This window comes from Phytophthora sojae (assembly GCF_000149755.1).
Source record: "Phytophthora sojae unplaced genomic scaffold PHYSOscaffold_5, whole genome shotgun sequence".
Lineage (NCBI taxonomy): Eukaryota > Oomycota > Peronosporomycetes > Peronosporales > Peronosporaceae > Phytophthora > Phytophthora sojae.
The window spans coordinates 601679-619415 of record NW_009258119.1 but is presented as its reverse complement, the minus strand read 5'-3'; the positions used below and the strand labels follow the sequence as shown (position 1 = coordinate 619415).

At 46.9% G+C, this 17737-nt stretch overlaps 8 protein-coding genes across 8 annotated transcripts; 5 read left to right on the top strand and 3 right to left on the bottom strand.

The window, feature by feature from the left end:
- Window positions 1–343: 343 nt before the first annotated feature.
- PHYSODRAFT_417221 (hypothetical protein) lies at window positions 344–2346 on the bottom strand (the record flags this gene model as incomplete). The annotated part of the gene is made up of 2 exons (XM_009530043.1): window positions 344–1032; window positions 1536–2346. Coding segments are annotated over 2 exons (1500 nt in total), but the record flags the coding sequence as incomplete, so codon positions are not given.
- A 1045-nt stretch (window positions 2347–3391) lies between these two features.
- On the top strand, window positions 3392–5801 carry PHYSODRAFT_560883 (hypothetical protein; the record flags this gene model as incomplete). Its single annotated transcript, XM_009530042.1, has 3 exons — window positions 3392–4302; window positions 4375–4863; window positions 5116–5801. The coding sequence occupies 3 exons, from the start codon at window positions 3392–3394 to the stop codon at window positions 5738–5740; spliced, it is 2025 nt and encodes a 674-aa protein (XP_009528337.1). The 3' UTR covers window positions 5741–5801.
- A 322-nt stretch (window positions 5802–6123) lies between these two features.
- Window positions 6124–6321, bottom strand: PHYSODRAFT_509189 (hypothetical protein; the record flags this gene model as incomplete). The annotated part of the gene is made up of 1 exon (XM_009530041.1): window positions 6124–6321. The coding sequence occupies one exon, from the start codon at window positions 6319–6321 to the stop codon at window positions 6124–6126; it is 198 nt and encodes a 65-aa protein (XP_009528336.1).
- A 432-nt stretch (window positions 6322–6753) lies between these two features.
- On the top strand, window positions 6754–7044 carry PHYSODRAFT_508737 (hypothetical protein; the record flags this gene model as incomplete). Its single annotated transcript, XM_009530040.1, has 1 exon — window positions 6754–7044. A coding segment is annotated over one exon (291 nt), but the record flags the coding sequence as incomplete, so codon positions are not given.
- Window positions 7045–7061: 17 nt separating this feature from the next.
- PHYSODRAFT_286178 (hypothetical protein) lies at window positions 7062–8075 on the top strand. Its single transcript, XM_009530039.1, has one exon. It carries the CDS (start codon window positions 7159–7161, stop codon window positions 8038–8040), a length of 882 nt encoding a protein of 293 aa, XP_009528334.1. The 5' UTR covers window positions 7062–7158; the 3' UTR covers window positions 8041–8075.
- Window positions 8076–8108: 33 nt separating this feature from the next.
- On the top strand, window positions 8109–8315 carry PHYSODRAFT_510056 (hypothetical protein; the record flags this gene model as incomplete). The annotated part of the gene is made up of 1 exon (XM_009530038.1): window positions 8109–8315. The coding sequence occupies one exon, from the start codon at window positions 8109–8111 to the stop codon at window positions 8313–8315; it is 207 nt and encodes a 68-aa protein (XP_009528333.1).
- Window positions 8316–8875: 560 nt separating this feature from the next.
- Window positions 8876–9134, bottom strand: PHYSODRAFT_445766 (hypothetical protein; the record flags this gene model as incomplete). Its single annotated transcript, XM_009530037.1, has 2 exons — window positions 8876–8953; window positions 9006–9134. Coding segments are annotated over 2 exons (207 nt in total), but the record flags the coding sequence as incomplete, so codon positions are not given.
- Window positions 9135–9969: 835 nt separating this feature from the next.
- PHYSODRAFT_395325 (hypothetical protein) lies at window positions 9970–11412 on the top strand (the record flags this gene model as incomplete). The annotated part of the gene is made up of 2 exons (XM_009530036.1): window positions 9970–10604; window positions 10857–11412. Coding segments are annotated over 2 exons (1191 nt in total), but the record flags the coding sequence as incomplete, so codon positions are not given.
- Between the last annotated feature and the right edge of the window lie 6325 nt (window positions 11413–17737).

Here is a 17737-nt window from a genome sequence, read left to right as displayed (position 1 = left end):
TGGCCAAAATATCTGCAAACGGCAATAGCACTTAGAGAGGAAGTACGGCTCCCGATGCCGCCGGAAAATCGAAACTGAGATTGAGTTTAGCACATTCGTCCTATTCCTCCTAAGCAATTCTAGTCCTTGGTGCCTGTAACTTCAACATCTAACTTCAAGCACATCGCTTCCTACATCTTTAACTTCATCCAGATGACTGCGTTGCACGCGGGTCACACGGCTTACTGCAGCTTGATCTCCACAAAGTTGGCAGATCGTTACCCATTTTCGCGCTCTATGTGTTTGTAGTCGATAATATCGTGACACCAAAGAACTAGGGGTCGTACTGCGCCGTCCGTGGATAATGCTCTCGGATCCACGTCGCCAGCTCTGGACTGGAGCTTTCAAGCGCCGAAAACCACACGTCCTCCGTACACTGCCAACGACACTGCGATTGCAGAAATATCGCCACCTCAAAGTTCCCCTTTTCCGCAGCACCAGCAATCGCCCCTCGTGAGTATCCTTCGGAGCGGTGCGCGTGGAGCCACTGGACCACTCCAAGATGACCTTGTTTCGCCGCGCTATCCATTGCTTTAACCGTGCAGCCTTCGGTACGACTACGGTGTAGCCATTTTACAACATCCAAATGACCCCCTTCAGCTGCTTCATCCATAGCATCAGTCGTACATCCCTCGAATCGGTAGTCACTTAGCCATTCTACGACGGCAAGATGTCCGTTGCTTGCTGCTGTATCCATGGCCCTAGTCGTACAACCATTCAAGCCATCGTGGAGAAAGTCGACAACTAGGAGATGACCATTCCTCGCAGCGCCATCCATAGCCTCAGTGGTGCATCCTTCCTCTCGATTCGCACTCAACCACTGCACCACGTCCAAGTGGCCGTTCGTAGCTGCGACGTCCATGGCACTCGTAGAACAACCTTCACTTCGGTGTTGGTGAAGCCATTGCACGACCGCCAAGTGGCCATTCCCAGCCGCTCCATCCATGGCAGCTTTCGTGTATTTCGGGCTGTTAGGCTGATCAGCTACCTGGCCTCTTTTGCGCTTTCTAGGCGTTGAGGTCAAGGACACGGACGCTTCCAGTAAATGCAAATAGTGCAGCACATGTAGTTGTCCATTGGTAGCAGCAGCATCTGTCACCGTCGATCCACTAGGATCTGTTTCAAAGAGTTTGATGTCCGGGTCGTTCCCATACTCCGCACAGAGCCACTTCACGACGTCGAGATGTCCGTTTGCCGCTACCAGCGCCATGGTCTTCCCAGAAACAACAGCGGCGTCAACCTTCTCACCACACACTCTCGAAATATTCTAGAGCTGGCGGATTTGCTCCATGACCGCCTGGGTGCGCTGAAGACTATCCATGGCATTTGAGCCTGAGCACGGAGATACTTTGCAACTTGGAGATGCCCATTCACAGCTGCAGCGTGGATAGCAAGACTGGCCTCCCCACCCAGACCAGTGAGTTTAACATGGCTTCTACGCGGCTGAGCGTGGTATGGCACGTAGCCTGCGGTACCGCGGGCAGTGTCGGTGTCACGATCAATCAGCCAGCGAACGACATTGAGGTGCCCCCCTGCTGCCGCTACCGCCACCAGGCCAACGTACACGACAAAATTGGTATTTTTGAAGATCCACTCCAGCACATCCAGGTCCCCAGTGGCGGAAGCGTGGTGCAGTGGGTGAAGGTCCCCATCGTGCTGAGCCCACGGCGTCGAATGGCCTAACAACCACTCGGCCAACACGATGTCGCCATTGATTATCACTGCATCCAAAGCAGCGGTCCTAGCCCGCACATCTATATAGCCGCATTTGAACTGTAGCCACCAGATAACGCGCCCGTGACCATTTTGTGCCGCCGCCAGAGCGTGTTGGCTAGTCCATTCGACTTTAAGCCCAACGCCGGCGTCTCGGATGCTTGGATCGGCCGAGCTGTTGTCATAGTCACGGAAGAGCCGAAGAATCTCAATAGACCCAACGCGTGCAGCTTCCGTAACCACGCTCTCTTTCACAGTGAACCCCTGGAATCTCTCTGCTAACCACGTGACCATCTCCACGTTCTTGAGGCGAGTTGCCTCCGTCAGAGACTTCGTGAACTGGAACTGCCGATAGTGTGGGTCTGTGCGAATGTATTTGCGCAGCGTCCAGGCTTCATTGTAGTCGAAATTGTTGACAAACTTCTCGCTGGCGCCCCACATGCGCTCCAGAAGCTCGAGAGAGCCGCGTTGGCATGCTTTGTGGAGGGGAAGCTCCACCGATAAATCCAGAAACAGCGACACGAGGTTGATCACGAAGGGGAGGTCGGTGAAAGCCCCCTTGGAGCGAAACAGCAGGTCCACCACAACGAGAGGCACGGGCTCGTCTTCCATCATGGAGAGATCGTTTTGCAAATTGACGAGACCTCTACCGTTCTCTATGGGATGGGGCTTGTCTGAGGAACTCGCCTGAAAACGAGAAGGTTGCTTCATGAACAAAACGGCACTTAGGGCCTGGTCGGGGAACGCTCGTCTCGGCTTTCGATCGTCTTAGACGATGTGGCAACATTTTTTCTTATTTTTGATTGGCCAGTTATTAGCTCGATCGGCTAGGTTCATCGTCTCCAGACTGACCAACTAAACCACCAGTCTCACTTTGGAGACGAGCATCTTCACTGCGTTTCGATGGTGCAGAGCGAAAGCATCGTTGCTGCAGTTGCTGCGGCCACGGGGGCTCTCGCGACGGCGGTCCACACCACTGTGTGGGCAATTTCGAACCCAAAGCAGAACATCCTTACCCTGACACCGCTAGAGTTTGAGGCTATGCTTTACGACGCGGTCTACGACGAGTGGTTTCGACAGAATCTCAGGTGTAGCCAAGCTACGTTTCTACGGCTTTGTGGTGTTCTGCGTCAGGAGCTGAAAGATTTTGAGCTAGATCGATTTATGAAGGAGCACTCTTTTGAGGAGAAGGTTGCTTGAGCAGTAAGGGTGCCTTCCATGGCTGCGAGTTCTCGAGTGTGATGGTGCTGAGTCGAGCAGCTTGACACACCAAAACTAAGACGGTCTCCAGCCAACCGACCACATCGGCTTGGTTCACCTTAGGCGTAGGCTTACCGGAGACGAGCGAGACTGAGACGATCATTCCCCGACCAGGCCCTTAGCACATGGCTCTGTTCAACTGATCTTCTTGAGCATTTAATGTTGTACGACGGTCGTGCGAACGGCGCTCCATCACACGGTACAAAGCGACATCTTCGCCAGGGTATCATAATTTGGAACGTTTACAGTACTCTCCATAACTGCTGGTAATAGCGATACTTGCTGTTTCAAATATTAGCATTTAAATCGGAATAAACGGGGTACAATATAAATGAGAGTCACGACTCTGATTGGCTGCAACCTCAAACTTCACTTCCCCATGGCGTCTCCCGCTCCGACCCCACTGCTGGTGGTGACGCTTCTCTTCCGGTCCAAGCCCGACTTCGGCTGCCTACCGCATGTGGTGAACTCCGTGTCCGCGTACCTCGACTCCTCCGTCCAGCTGCCCATTGTGAAGGCCTGCACGTTCGGGTCCATCCCCCTATTGGATCGAATCTGGAACAGTTCGATTGACCCCGTGAATGGGCAATACGCGTCCTGGTCCATTCGGAAACTATTACGCACAGAGAGGAGGTACCGCGCCTGCCAGTTCACGTATTCCATGTTGGAGGCAATAGAGCGTCGAGACTTCGAGATGGTCACGTGGTTGATGGAGCATTTTCCCGGTGAAACAGTGTGGGGCACAGTGGTGACCAAAGCGGCGGAGGTGGGGGCGCTGGATATTCTGCAGTACCTGAAGGAGAAAGATGAGGGCGGTGAGCTACCAAACTACGATTCGGACAGGGACAAGGAGATGGAGGAGGTGACTCCTAAACGAGCCATCGGCTGGGGCGAGTGCGACGCTGCCAAAGCGGCTGCGGCTGGTCACAAGGACGTCGTCAAGTGGCTGTACGAACACGCGGGAAGTGATGAAAGAGACGACGGCGAGACGTTCAAGGCTGCGGTGGGTTCCGGCGACGTGGAGTTGGTCAAGTGGCTGATGGCGAAACTTGACGATGTGCCTGAAAAGGGGATGCAGGACGCCGCTGCTAATGGACACTCGGAGATGGTGCGGTGGATGGACGAAGAGTGTTTCGGGTCTCACTTTGACACGGGTAGACTCATTCGAGCGGCGGAGAAAGGTCATGTCGATATCGTTCGCTGGCTTGTCGAGCGAGAATTTGATAGCGACGATGAAGATGAAGTTGGGGAGGATGAGGACGAAGACGAAGGGATGAAGACTGCAAGTGAGTCTGAAGATGAAGAGGAAGACTATTCCGGCATGACGCAGTTGGATTTACTAGCCAGTCTTGGCCCAATCAGGGTTACGAGTGTTGGTGGAGAAGCTACCCTCGCAATTGAGGCTGCTTTGCTCAATGGTCATCATGACATTGCCCAGTACCTCTTTTCTCGCGCGGAAAAGCCGCTGAAGCCCTCTTTCAACGCGAAAGAGCGCGTGAGACGGTGGAAACTGATCGAGTGGTTACATCGTGACATCGGCCCCGCTAATATCAGTGACAAGCCCCGAAGTGGAATCATGCTGGAGCTGGTGATCAACGGTCGACTAGATGCAGTGAAGTGGTTCTACACAGAGTACTCGAAGAACCTGGCGATCAACTTGTTTTGGAACTATGATGAGGATGAGGACACATACTTCAGCGTACTTGATGCTGCAGCAGAACACGGACACTTGGGTATCGTGAAGTATCTGGATAAGATGTGTAAACTGGTGACACCTGAAGAGAAAGCCAAGCGTGAGGAGCTCTCTAACATTGACTACAGTGATCCTGATTGGGAGTTTGAGGTGGAACAGTCGAGCGTGCCAGGATGCACGACTGCTGCCATGGACAAAGCCGCCAGCAACGGACACTTGGACGTAGTTTGCTACCTTCACAACAACAGGACTGAAGGCTGCACGACGGAGGCGATGGATGCAGCTGCTAGCCATGGACATCTCGACGTCGTGTGCTGGCTTCACAATCACCGAATGGAAGGTTGTACAGAGGATGCGATGGATGAGGCAGCACTTGGAGGCTATCTCTCTGTGGTTCAGTGGCTTCACAGAAACCGAAAAGAAGGCTGTTCATCTGTCGCGATGGACTTTGCAGCGATGCGGGGGCACCTGGATGTGGTTCAATGGCTGCATGACCACAGATCCGAAGGCTGTACTACGCATGCCATGGTTCATGCAGCGAGGCAAGGACACCTACACGTCGTCGAGTGGTTGCATGATAATCGGAGCGAAGGCTGCACTTCTGAGGCTATGGATCTCGCTGCAAGGGGAGGACACCTACACGTCGTCAAATGGCTTCATGAACACCGGGATGAAGGCTGCACGACAGACGCAATGGATGGGGCGGCAGCCTCTGGCCACCTCGAAGTCGTCAAGTGGCTACACAGCAATCGGTCAGAAGGTAGCACGACCAGCGCCATGGACGATGCTGCGAGGAATGGCCACTTATCAGTTGTTCGGTGGCTCCATGAGAATCGTCGTGAGGGTTGCACAGCGCTGGCAATAGGCAACGCAGCTCTTGGCCGACACTTCGAGGTCATGCTGCTGCTGCACCGGGTGCGAGATGAAGGTTGCAAGGTAGTAATGACGAAAGACGATCTGCTCATGTCCGAGATCTTCCAGTGGCTGATGGAACACTACCGCGATGCGATGTTTGCGGGGTTACAGGCAGCGTAGATTTCATGTGGTAGTCTAGGATGCATGTACCGTACTCACAAAATAAATGGGTTGCCACGTTCTTGGTGTAAACCTCACTCCATGCCTGCGCCGAAACATACCTACACACTACCGTACTGACAAACAAATAACGCAGGCAACAAGATAACGCGAGACAATACCCATTACGTCGTGTTAGGATTTATATCTCAGAGGTCTACAGTACCCCGTTTGGAGTCATGTTGACGGTCGCTCGTAATCATCAATTGCCCCAGAAGAAGAAGAAAAGGTTGATTAACTAGATACAGTAATCTGCCCGAGTAAGGAACGCCTGATATATATAAAGACGCAGAATATATCAATTGATGTTAAGTCGAGTACACTTTTTCAATGTACTGATTTAGTTATTTCAAAATGAACTGAAGAGCAGCTTTACCTACGAGTCCGGAATGATTCCAACAGTGGCGTATGGTCGAAGCACTAACCTTTGACCAGGCATCCTCGCACCACAACAGCGCTGTCAAATGGGTGGAGTGGGGGAGGAGGTCGGCTTGTGGGGCGAGGTGCAAAAGCAAAAGTGCGAGTCTACCACTACGGTACATGTAGTTTGAAGTCTAGTAAGATCGCTAAAAGTAGTGAGTTCCAGCACAAAACCCAGTCAGTTTTTTTTCTCCCCGTAATTTACCAACGAGAACAATCGTAGAACGTTCTCCGCGAAAGAGGGAAAAGGAGGTAATTTTCGACGATGGAACCAATAAGTACCTTCTGGTGCGAAGGAGGTCTCCTCCTCACCTACAAGCACCACATATAGCAACACCAACCTCACACGCATCAAATGATCATTTCAACGACAACACCTCTCGACTGCTGAGAGTGAAAGGACGCATCCGATGGAGCTTTCAAGTCCTCTCGGTATTGGAATAGGGCTCTTTTGTGACACCGCTTCATCACGCCTTCGTTTCCCGCTTAGGTACGGTACCAAAATCTCTCCCTCCCCTTCTCTCTCATTCGAGAATCTGCCGCCTGGTGGAAAGATGGTCAAGCTTTTCTGTGCTATCGTTGGCGTGGCTGGAAGCGCGTTCTCGGTGCGAGTGGACGAGAGTGACTCGGTGGATGACTTGAAGGACGCGATTAAGGCGAGGAAGCCCGACACGATCAAGGGAGAAGCAGACAAGCTGCAGCTCTTCCTGGCGAAGAAGGACGGCGCGTGGCTGAAAGATGACGATCCTGCTACGCTGGAGTTGGAAGAAGGAAAGACGCATCAAGACATTCAAACGGTGATCGATGGCGAGAAGATGAAGGCTACGTGGACAATTGAGGACGTGTTGACAGCTAACAATATGACCAAACGGAAAGGGCGCGCTCCAAAGTCGAGACAAATCCACGTGCTGGTGGTGGTTCCGGAGGGGGCAGTTGGTTCAGCGAGCGAGACTTCCAGGATGGATCAAGTGGTCCAAGAGGTGCACGAAATTCATGCGCAAACTGTGCTGACCAAGCGCAAGACATATGTCCACTCGAAGGTGGGTTCGACCGAGTACAAGGAACTTCTGGACGCCTTCAACATTAAGGTGCAACCTGTGCGTAAAGCTGCTGCTAAGTGGGGTGAAGTCAAGGGGTTCACATGGGACATGAAACTCAGCGAGGAGAAGCAGAAAGATGAATATCGCGAGTATGTTGACAGCAACATTGGCGAGCTTCTCCAGGAGGAGAAGCTTTGTGTGTTCGGTGTGGAAAATACGACAGATATTCTCCGAGTTGTTGTCAACGGCTCCAACATTGAGCTCCGGGGTCGCACCGCTCTTCTCATACTCAGTGATATCGTCATGGAGAGCGCGGATTATGCGCTGGACTTGCCTGAAGTGAAGATGCTGATTGAAGTGAAGAAAAAGGTTGAAAGACAATCTGTCTTCCAGGCGATGTCAGAGCTAATTGCTCTGGCTCTGCTTGCCGACGACCCAGTGGTTGCACTGCTTACTGACTTCAACGGCGATTGGCGATTCTTCTGGGTCGCCGGGAAGGAAAACAATACCACTTGCGTCAACAAAGTGAACATTACGAATCCAGGTGAAGCTTTCGAGTTGATCAGGCAGCTACTGAAGCCTACGGATATCATGACCCCAGTGCTTCAAGACCCTGTGAAGCGCCAGAAGTTATCCCGGGTGTTGCCGTCCATCAGCGAGTCCAGTGAAAGTGGCGGGATTCGTGAGAGCATCGAACGATACTATGACATCGCCAGTTGTTTAGGCCCCGACTTGGACATGGCGCGTGCTGTGGCTAGACAGGTCACTCGATCTATTCCCACGTTAAGTTATTTCAGCTAATTCTTGCTTTGGCATGCTGCATTAATAATTTTTTTTTCTGATAAATATAAAGTTAATAATATACAAAGATGACTTACTCTCCTGAACAATACCAAGCTAACAAAGAGCGCATTAAGGCAGCTCAAAAGCGATACTACTTGAAGACGAGAGAAACTCGTATCGCTAAGCAGAAGGAGTACGAAGCGAGGAATCGTGAGCATATTCGTGCCCAAAAGCGTAAATCCTATGCAGCGAAGAAGCAGTGCGAACCTAACAGTGAAACCGAACTTAGCTAATTATTTAATTAATTTTTTTGAATTTTGTATCAGGGTAGATATAAAGGCGATCTATTCTGACATAAGATCCATAAATTATAAAGTCGATCTATCCTGATATTATATAGTCGGATATATATAGGAAATATGTTTGCATACGAGTTAGAAGGACTAAAGCGATTAAATATTCACCCAATCAAATGGGGGAGTAGCTATCGAGTCAAGATCCGGGGTAAAACCGGTAGAATGACATATATTAGCAATCTATCGCGCCCCAGCAATCAGAATTTGATTGCGAAACAGTACAAAGTTTCCATTGAAGATCTAAAAAAGCATATGTCGCCTGAGTATAAGGCTGATCCTAAGTATCGCTTTTATAACGGTAAGCAGATGGAATCTCATCTATATGAAGGTATCCAACCAGCTGAGTTCTACGACAAGCTTGAGAACGTACTTACCAGTCAAAAGAATGCCTTCAAGGTTAATATCGCTCTCGGCTACGACCTTGTGAGCTTAACCGATGATTTGACACAGTATTGGCATCCGAATATATCCAATACGAGTGTATTTAACACCCCTATTGCTATCAATAGCAAGGCTGACATCCGTAAGAAAGTAATCTCTGAGATCCGTTTAATGGAGTTGGCAAACAAGCTCAACTATCCAAGCTCAGGATACAAGCTCAAGTCTATCACTGGCTTTAGAATTTACATCTATCATCGCAACCATGCTCTTGGGGATAGTGATGCGGTCATCCCTAAGATTATTCGTGAAAACCATCACGTTATCAATTTCTCCAAGACTAATAACACATGTGTCTTCCATTGTATTGCCTGGCATTCAATTCAGGACCCTAAGAAGAACCTCGAAGAATTCAGGCTCAGGTAAAGGAGGCATGCAAACGCTACTGCTCTTTCAAGGGTGTTAAATATTCGTTGAACCTGTTTCGAAGCTTCAAGCCCATTGATCTACTCCAATCGATGACGTTGAGGAATGCTTCAAACTCAGTATTAATGTCTATACTATGGATATTGAGTCTGGGAACGTTGAATGCATTCGTCGCTCTGACAATGAGTATGAAACTATGAATATTCTATCGCATGAGAGACATGCTCTATATATCAAGAATGTTGATATGCTCCAAAGCAAGTATCAATGCAAGAAGTGTGAAATGGTCTTTGTCAGCTCCACGAAGCTCAAGGATCACTCTAAGAACCAATGCGAACGAGTAAATATTGAAAGCTTCCCAGCCCAGCCAACGATCTACCGACCTGCTCAGAACACGATACGATCACTGCAAACAAAATACTCCATCAAGGATGCTGATCACTATATCGATCATTTCATGGTGTATGACTTTGAGACCATTCTTAAGCCTACCGCTACTCAACACGGGGAGAATACTGTCTTTACTAACGAGCATATTCCTGTGTCAGTATCAATAGCCGATAGTCTAACTGATGAGGTACGTTGCTTTGTAAATGATGATCCAAAAGCATTGCTTACTGATATGTTAAAATATATTGGCGATGTATCCTTAAAGATTCGACAGTACAATGTCTCCAAGTATGAGTCTCTGTTACGAAAGATCATTAACGCTCACGGTCTGACGGGTATGGAGATCCCCGACACCCCTCTTGGTAAGACATACAAGATGTCTGACGTGGAGAGTTAAATTGGAGAAGGAAAATATTCCAGTTTCTTCGATTTCCATAACAAAATTGGATTCGCTAAGCAGAGATCAGATTATGGTAAAATCAAGCAGCAGCTTGATCAGGTACCAGTATTTGGCTTCAATTCTGGTCGATACGATATCAACTTGATTAAGAGCGACTTGTTCGCTGTGATTGGTACCAATAACATCAAATCTGTCATCAAGAATCCATCTTACTTGTGCATAGCAACTTGGAACATGAAGATACTTGATATCAGCAACTATGTTCCGGCTGGCACCAGCTATGACAAGTATTTGACGACCTATCTCGGTGGATGCAAGTGTGAGGACAAGATTAGCTGTGTTTGTGGGCTTGGTAAGGGTATTTTCCTGTACGAGTACATTACCAGTTTCAACGTCCTAAATGAAACTCAAGTCCCACCGAAATCAGCTTTTGACAGCAAGCTTCGTGGTACAAGCATCTCCAATGATGAGTACGAGCGTGTGAAGTTTGTCTGGGGGCACTTTGAAATGAAGTCAATCAAGGATCTACTCATCTTATACAACAATCTCGATGTAGTTCCATTCATCAAGGCTATCCAAGCTCAGCGTGAGTTGTTTAAACGTTTTGATCTGGATATGTTTGTCGATGGTGTGTCTCTACCTGGTCCATCGGAGAAAGTAATGTACCAGACTTGCTTCAAAAATCTACAATACCCCAGCAAGAAGCCTGCTAAAGCGTTCAAATTCCCAGCCAAGCGTATGGTTGGCTACAAGAATCAGGATGATAAGGCAAAGCGAGATTTTGGTATGACACTTGATCACTTGAATAGATTGCTAAAGCATCAGAAGTACCTGTGTGCTTTGTGCTACAGTCAGCTGACTTGCGAAACTGCCTCTGCTGATAGAATCAACAACAAGCTTGGCCACCTCGATGGGAACATCTTGATCAGCTGCATTTCGTGTAATACCGCTCGTAAGGATATGTCTCTCGGGGGTTTTCGATACAAGAAACTGCTCGAGTTCAATTCGAACAGATTGGTCTATTCGATTGACAAGGAGGAATCTGAGATATACGGTAAGATGAAGGCCAACATCGCCGGTGGACCATCCATTATCTTCAACCGCTACGCCAAGCGGAACGAGACAAAGATTCGCGGTGGTAAGCTCTGTAAAAAGATTATCGGTTATGATGCCAATGCCCTATATCTATGGGCCCTTGGTAATGAGATGCCGTGTGGTCGATTGACTACGATTGAGGCTTACCCTGGTATCATCGATGACATCAAGAACGACAAGATATTTGGCTTTCTCGAGTGTGATATTAGAACCCCAGAGCACCTGAAAGAGTATTTTAGTGAGATGACTCCCATTTTCAAGAATGCTCTGATAGACTGTACCGATGAGAGTGTCATTGGCAAGCATATGTTTGATTACAACCAGTCTCGCGAAGCAAATCGTTCTAAGCCTGCTCGTAAGTTGATTGGTAGCTACTTTGGTGAAAAGATCCTTATCTATGCACCGCTGCTCAAGTGGTACCTTTCTCATGGTATGGAGATCACCAAGACCTACAGCTTTATCAAGGCCAGCTCTCACACGGCATTCGCTCCTTTCATGGAAGCTGTGTCAAATGCTCGACGAGAGGGTGATGAAGGGACCTCAGGGGCGCAGTCCCTGGGAATCTCCGACTCCAAGCAACAGCTTGACGCTGATAAGTCTAAATCTATGATTGCGGAGATGATGAAACTTGTAGGCAACAGCGCATTCGGTCGATCTGGCATGGATATGAGCAAGCATAAGGAGGTCAAGTATGAGTCGGATCAGAAGGCAATTGAGGCAAAGATCGAACATTTCACGTTCCATGGTCTGGAGGAGCTAAACGATGCTTGTGAAATCACCATGAAGAAGAGACGAATTAAGAACAAGAACCCGATTCATCTATCGATTGCTATCTACCAGCTCGCCAAGCTGCGCATGCTCCAGTTTTATTACGATTGCATTGACTACTACTTCGATCGAAGCGATTCCCAGTATCAGGAGATGGATACCGATTCAGCGTATATTGCTTTCAGCTGTGAGAATCCTTTCAAGGATTGCATCAAGCCTGATCTACGCGACCATTTCAAGCAGTACAAGTATGACTGGTTCCCGCGCGACTATAACTCTGAGGTAGCTAAGTTTGATCGTCGTACCCCTGGTTTGTTCAAGGATGAATGGTCAGGTGATGCCAGATGCCATGGTCTCTCTATCGTCCAAGAACTATATTTGCTATCTGCCAGATGAGTCCTACAAGGTCAAGGTTTCAGCCAAGGGTGTGCAGCAGGGGCGAGGTCGAAATGAGGATGTACTCAATCCAAATGGTTTCGAGACTGTTGTACGGGATCGAATCACACTCCAAGGTACGAACAAAGGATTCAGACTATCGAAGGAATCTAAGTCAATCATCACATATACTCAAACGAAAACAGCTCTCAACTACTATTACGACAAGCGACAAGTTCTCTCAGACGGTATTGCGACTATCCCTCTACAAATTTAAGTACTACAATATATAAGTATTCGTAGAATACTCTTTAGTACCTACGGTACAATATATCATGTCCGAACGAAGTTCGAAGGGGCTTTGCCCCGCGAACAAGTTTGCCTGGGCGTCAGCCCTGTCTAAGCTGCTAACAAAACTCTATTATGACCCAAAAACAGGATTCATAGGGGCTCAAGCACTTTATCAGAAGGCTCACGAGTTAGATCCTAACATGACACTAAAATATGTAAAGGATTGGTATGCTACCCAATCAGATATTCAACGATTTCAGGAGCAGAAGAAGCGATTTGATGGGTTCAAGGTTGCTTCACATAGTCCCAACTCATGGCAGATAGATCTCGCGTTCTGGGACAAGAAACCAATATTGACTGCTATCAACATCAACTCTCGACTCCGTTATGCAAAAGCCTTGTCAAACAAGACTGCATCAAGTGTGTTAGCAGCGCTTAAAGCGTTTGTCCGCCTCCATAAGGTGGATATCATTACAAGCGATAATGGCAGCGAGTTCATGAACTCACAGACTCAAGAATTCTTCAAAAGCAAAAAAATTGAGCACTTCAACAACGAGCCTGGTGATCATCGGACGATGGGTAAAATCGAGAGATTCAATCGAACTATAAAGCAGAGACTAACCAAAATGTCTCCGAAGAGGCTCACACAGAAAATTATAGCTGATGTTATCGATAACTACAACAGCACATTTCATCGCTCGATTGGTATGACCCCGAACGAGGCAAGAGGTACAGTAATGATGGCGGATCTGAACCATAATCAAGCTGAAGCTGATAAGGTCGAGAACGCGTTTGATGTTGGGTCGAATGTACTGTATCGTCTCAAAAAGAAAACATTTGATAAGGAAGCTGCTCAGTGGAGCAAGGGTATTTACTCGGTTATCGGCATTGATGGTTATCGGGTTGAGATTCGTTCCAGAAATGGGCATACGCTCTACAAAGCCCCGAACGATTTAAAGATTGTGAAAGCAGATACTACAGATGCTACTATCAACCGTGGCGATATTCTCGAAGCTGAGAAGATATTAGCCCATAAAAATATGAATAATGGCAAATATAAATACCTAATCCGATGGGTAGTAGGCAGTGAGCCCGACTCATGGGAGCCTCAAGATAACCTTCGCTTTATCAATAAAAATAGGAGAAGCAAGCTTGAAGAAAATTATTTATCTCACATAGCCAATATATAGGCTATATATATAGACACCATATTCAATATGGCTTGCCAAACAACGACCAAGTCCAACAAACCTTGCTCGAGAGATGCTCTACCTTGTGGTTATTGTACTCAGCACTCAAAGGACTACAAGATTGAAATGTATAAGAAAGAACTCAAAAAGATGCATCAGTGAATGAGATTCTACAGCGATAAGGTCAATCAAATCAATCAGATGCTCAACGATATCTACAGGCTCGACTATATCAAGTATCATCTTCACCAACTCGACCCCAATCGTCCATATCGTTATGTATGCTCTGATCCGAAATACAAGGATCAGGTCGAAGATCTATTTGGTTTGCCTATAGATGAATGTAAAAACGCGTACGTCAGATTGCTCCAAAGGCGCAATTCGATCGTTCATAAATTTACTATGAAACTTTGGGAGTCGCGGGAAGATATACCTAACATTGAATATAAGCCAAAATATCGAGTTTGATATATATACTAATCGATATGTTCCCTTCATTCACGAGTCTATCCGATCGCGAGCAGAAGCGGCTCGATCTACTCGAACGCACCAAGCTTCGGGTTAAACAGAAAGATGAAGCTCGCCGTATGTATGCTGAAGCTTCATGGGCCACAGACGCCAATAAAACCATCTCCCTCGAGAAGAAATCCGCACCACAGGTGGAGTCGCAGTCGCAGACTGCCGGCTTCGCCTCACGCCTGAGCGACCGCTCAGCACAAGATTCTTCTAATCAAGCTGGAGATGGTGATTTAAAAAAAAACTCTGAAGTAGATGCTACAATCCCTGTAGTTAGCGATACCGCGACAGAAGATAGAACAAACTCTCAGGAAGTCCCTGAAGTTAAAACTGATGGTTGGTCGAAGACCGCCCGGGGGGGGCTACACCCGCTCCCTGATAAAACTGAAGAATTCATTGCAAAAAAATGGATCAAGAAACTCTATCAGTCTAATCCAAACTGGATCGCTGTTAAATTTAATCCAATCAAAACCAATAAAACCCAAGATATGAGGCGATATATTGAAAAAAATGGAAACCTGTTCAGTCTCAAGACAAATAAGAGGTCAGATTCTAAGTACATTGACTGGGTACTAACCGCAACTGAACTGATGAATATTAGATCCGATGAAGAATCGAACAGTATTGATAAAGTCAGCTTGATGCGCATGGAAGATACCGATACTCCGAATCAATTATACGATATAACTGGTAGTAAGAGGCATAGATTTACTACTTCAACCAAAACGGCTAACAAAATTCATGTGCAACCAATATGGTTGCACGATGCTTCTTCATCGACTACAATAGGTGAGGAACAAGCTAAATCAAAGCTCCTATTCATGCTGAAGGCTTACAAGAAGAAACTGATTTGCTCTAACATCGTCATAAGGCCCGTTTTAAAAGATGGAGAAGTTCTAGACCAACACGAACTAATCATCGACTCTAAGGGGGATCTCAATGTTAGAAACCAAGAAACGAATAGGAATAAGCAATCTCGACTATCTGGTATCTCTTGGGTATCAACTCTGTCATTGTTTATCGAGACGGTTAAGTCACGAGGATTGACTTTTGAATTTGAACCATCACCAGACACTATTTTAGATAGTGATCCTGACCAGTTCAAATCCACGCAAGGTATTTGGTATAAGGGGAAGCTGTCAGGACCAGATGTCATGGAGGACCTATCTATCCCAGAGACTGAGGCGAAGGCAATTATCAGCGACTACTTTATCGAAGCGGGTAAATCAGATAGCATCTTCCCAATTCATTTGCTTCCGATCGTAAGTGGGAATCCAAATAAAAAATACTATTTCGCCGTTATTGATGGCAACCTACGACTTAGAAAACTGGACTCTAAGTCAAATGCACCCCTATCTGGTAAAGCTCATACCAGCTTTTTCAAGCGTATCCAATGGCCAGAAACATTAAATCTATTAATGGATTACCTTAGAGAGATGGAATCGTTTATCCACTCTGATCACGACGTTGATAATGCAACCAAAGAGCCAATAATGAATGCTCTCAAGCTGTATATGTACGTTTTGAAGGCACATGGGGTTAAGATTAAAGAGCCAACCGTTGGCGGTAAGCTCAAGGGTCGAGGCCTTCGCGGGGCTGGCATCCAGCCTCTCGAACGTGTTTTACGAAAAACAAATCAAGCTTACAACTTGAATGATATTCAAGGTAAAGCAACTCCTTCCGCTTACATATATAGGAAGCTTGGCAGTAAGTTTATGAGACTACCAGATCTCGACAAGAGAACTCTCACGATCGTTCAGCCAAATCGACGAAAAGTAGGCCCAATGCGTGAGATCAGTGATCCTCTACAAGCCATGATCAAGGATCTTGTCTTCAGAAACCATATCAGTCAGGAGAAGTATGATAAGCTATCTATTGATGATAAGAAATTGTTCAAGGAAATCCTTGAGATGACACATTTGCAATACAGCTTCGATCATAATTTAGAGGATCCTCTTGATTCCCTACGCATGGAGTACGATAAGCTCAAGGGCGAGCTGATGCTTGGGAATGATAATCCAACGATTCTAAAGCAGTTGAAGGTGGTCTGTGTCGACATGTATAGCAATCGATTGATTTCAGATTCTGAATTCAAATCAATTATCACGAGACTATTATAAGATGTTGATTCTTGATCCAAGACTGATTTCCAAGAGCGCAGGTATCTATCAGCTCAATGCCGATAGGAACCTCACTGAGCTTAAGCACCTGATGAAGGATCTCATTATCAAGGAAGCTCCTCACCAAGATAGACCAACTGTTTGGGCGAGCGACTCAAAGCCATTCTCCACTAAGTCAGTAGCTACGCAAACCGAAGCAGACGGAGGTCGTATGTGGGCATACAAACCAAAGAAAAAAATGAGCAAGCAGCCAAAGACGTTTGCTCTGTAAGCCTCCTGAATATCCGAGCTCCAAGGGAGCGATTTGACCGAAGGCCAAGAGCTCTCACCTCGAGACCAAGGTCTCTTGCTTTCAAGCAATAGAATATCTGAGCTTTTTCAAAGCGATAGAATAAAGTTTTTTTGCCCGAAGGGAGCCGCTACGCGGGTTCATTGATGCCCCTTATCCTCTAGAGCGTCTAACCGATTTAGGACAGATTGGAGGCATTTATGGAGTAAGCAAGCGATCTTATCGTAATCGAGAGTTAATTGATACCCAGCCATGTCTCCTGCCTGCTCTATCTGCAAAGAATCATTTTGAATGAAAGAGATACACTCGACTGCATATTTGGCTACATCCTGAGCTATATAGCCGAGTTCTTGTCTCTCTGAATTTGATTTATACGCGAAGAGTTTCGGGCTAACGTTTCGAATGAATGCAGTGGTATCATCGATATCTTGGATATTGGTCTTTAATCGCCTATCACTGATTGTATAATAGGACCCACTACTTACAAGAATGCTGTTAGAGCTCTTGATTGAAACGGCGACGCTGCTCACTGGACCAACGGTAAATGTCGTACTGGTTTTAGACAATTGACCATAGCCTAAACCACCGCATCGATAGTTTGGCTCACGGAGCCGGATACATCTAATTGCGCTGCTGGGGAAGTTGTACCGATACCGACCCTTCCAGCGTTCGTTCCTCCCAGAATAGTCATTCGTGTGCTATCGTTTGTCCCCAATCTCAAATCGTTATTGGTCATCGAGCCAAAGAATACAGAATTTGTAGAATAGCTGAAGTTGAGTTATGACATTGGATAGCTGCTCTAACGCCTGAGTTGCCATAGAAGTCGGCAAGGAGACTAAAGCTGCCATCGAGCCATGTAGTGTTATCACTCTGTATCGATAACCAACTACTTTGATTAGCCAGAGTCTGATTGATAGTGCCTCCGCTCACTAAATGAACACTATCGAGTCCATATCTCCAGATACAACTAAAGTGCCATTGGTTTGTGTAGTTGATGAAATAGCCGCATCAAATAAGACCTTTCCATTAGGAATCCAAAGTGAATAAGCATTGGTAATTGTCATATTAGTTCCTGCTGTAGGAGCATTAGCAATATATACTGTTGCCGCATTTGTAGTAAT

Coding starts and splice junctions, on each gene's coding strand:
- PHYSODRAFT_286178 (XM_009530039.1), top strand. CDS start 7,159: ATGGATCAAGTGGTCCAAGAGGTGCACGAAATTCATGCGCAAACTGTG.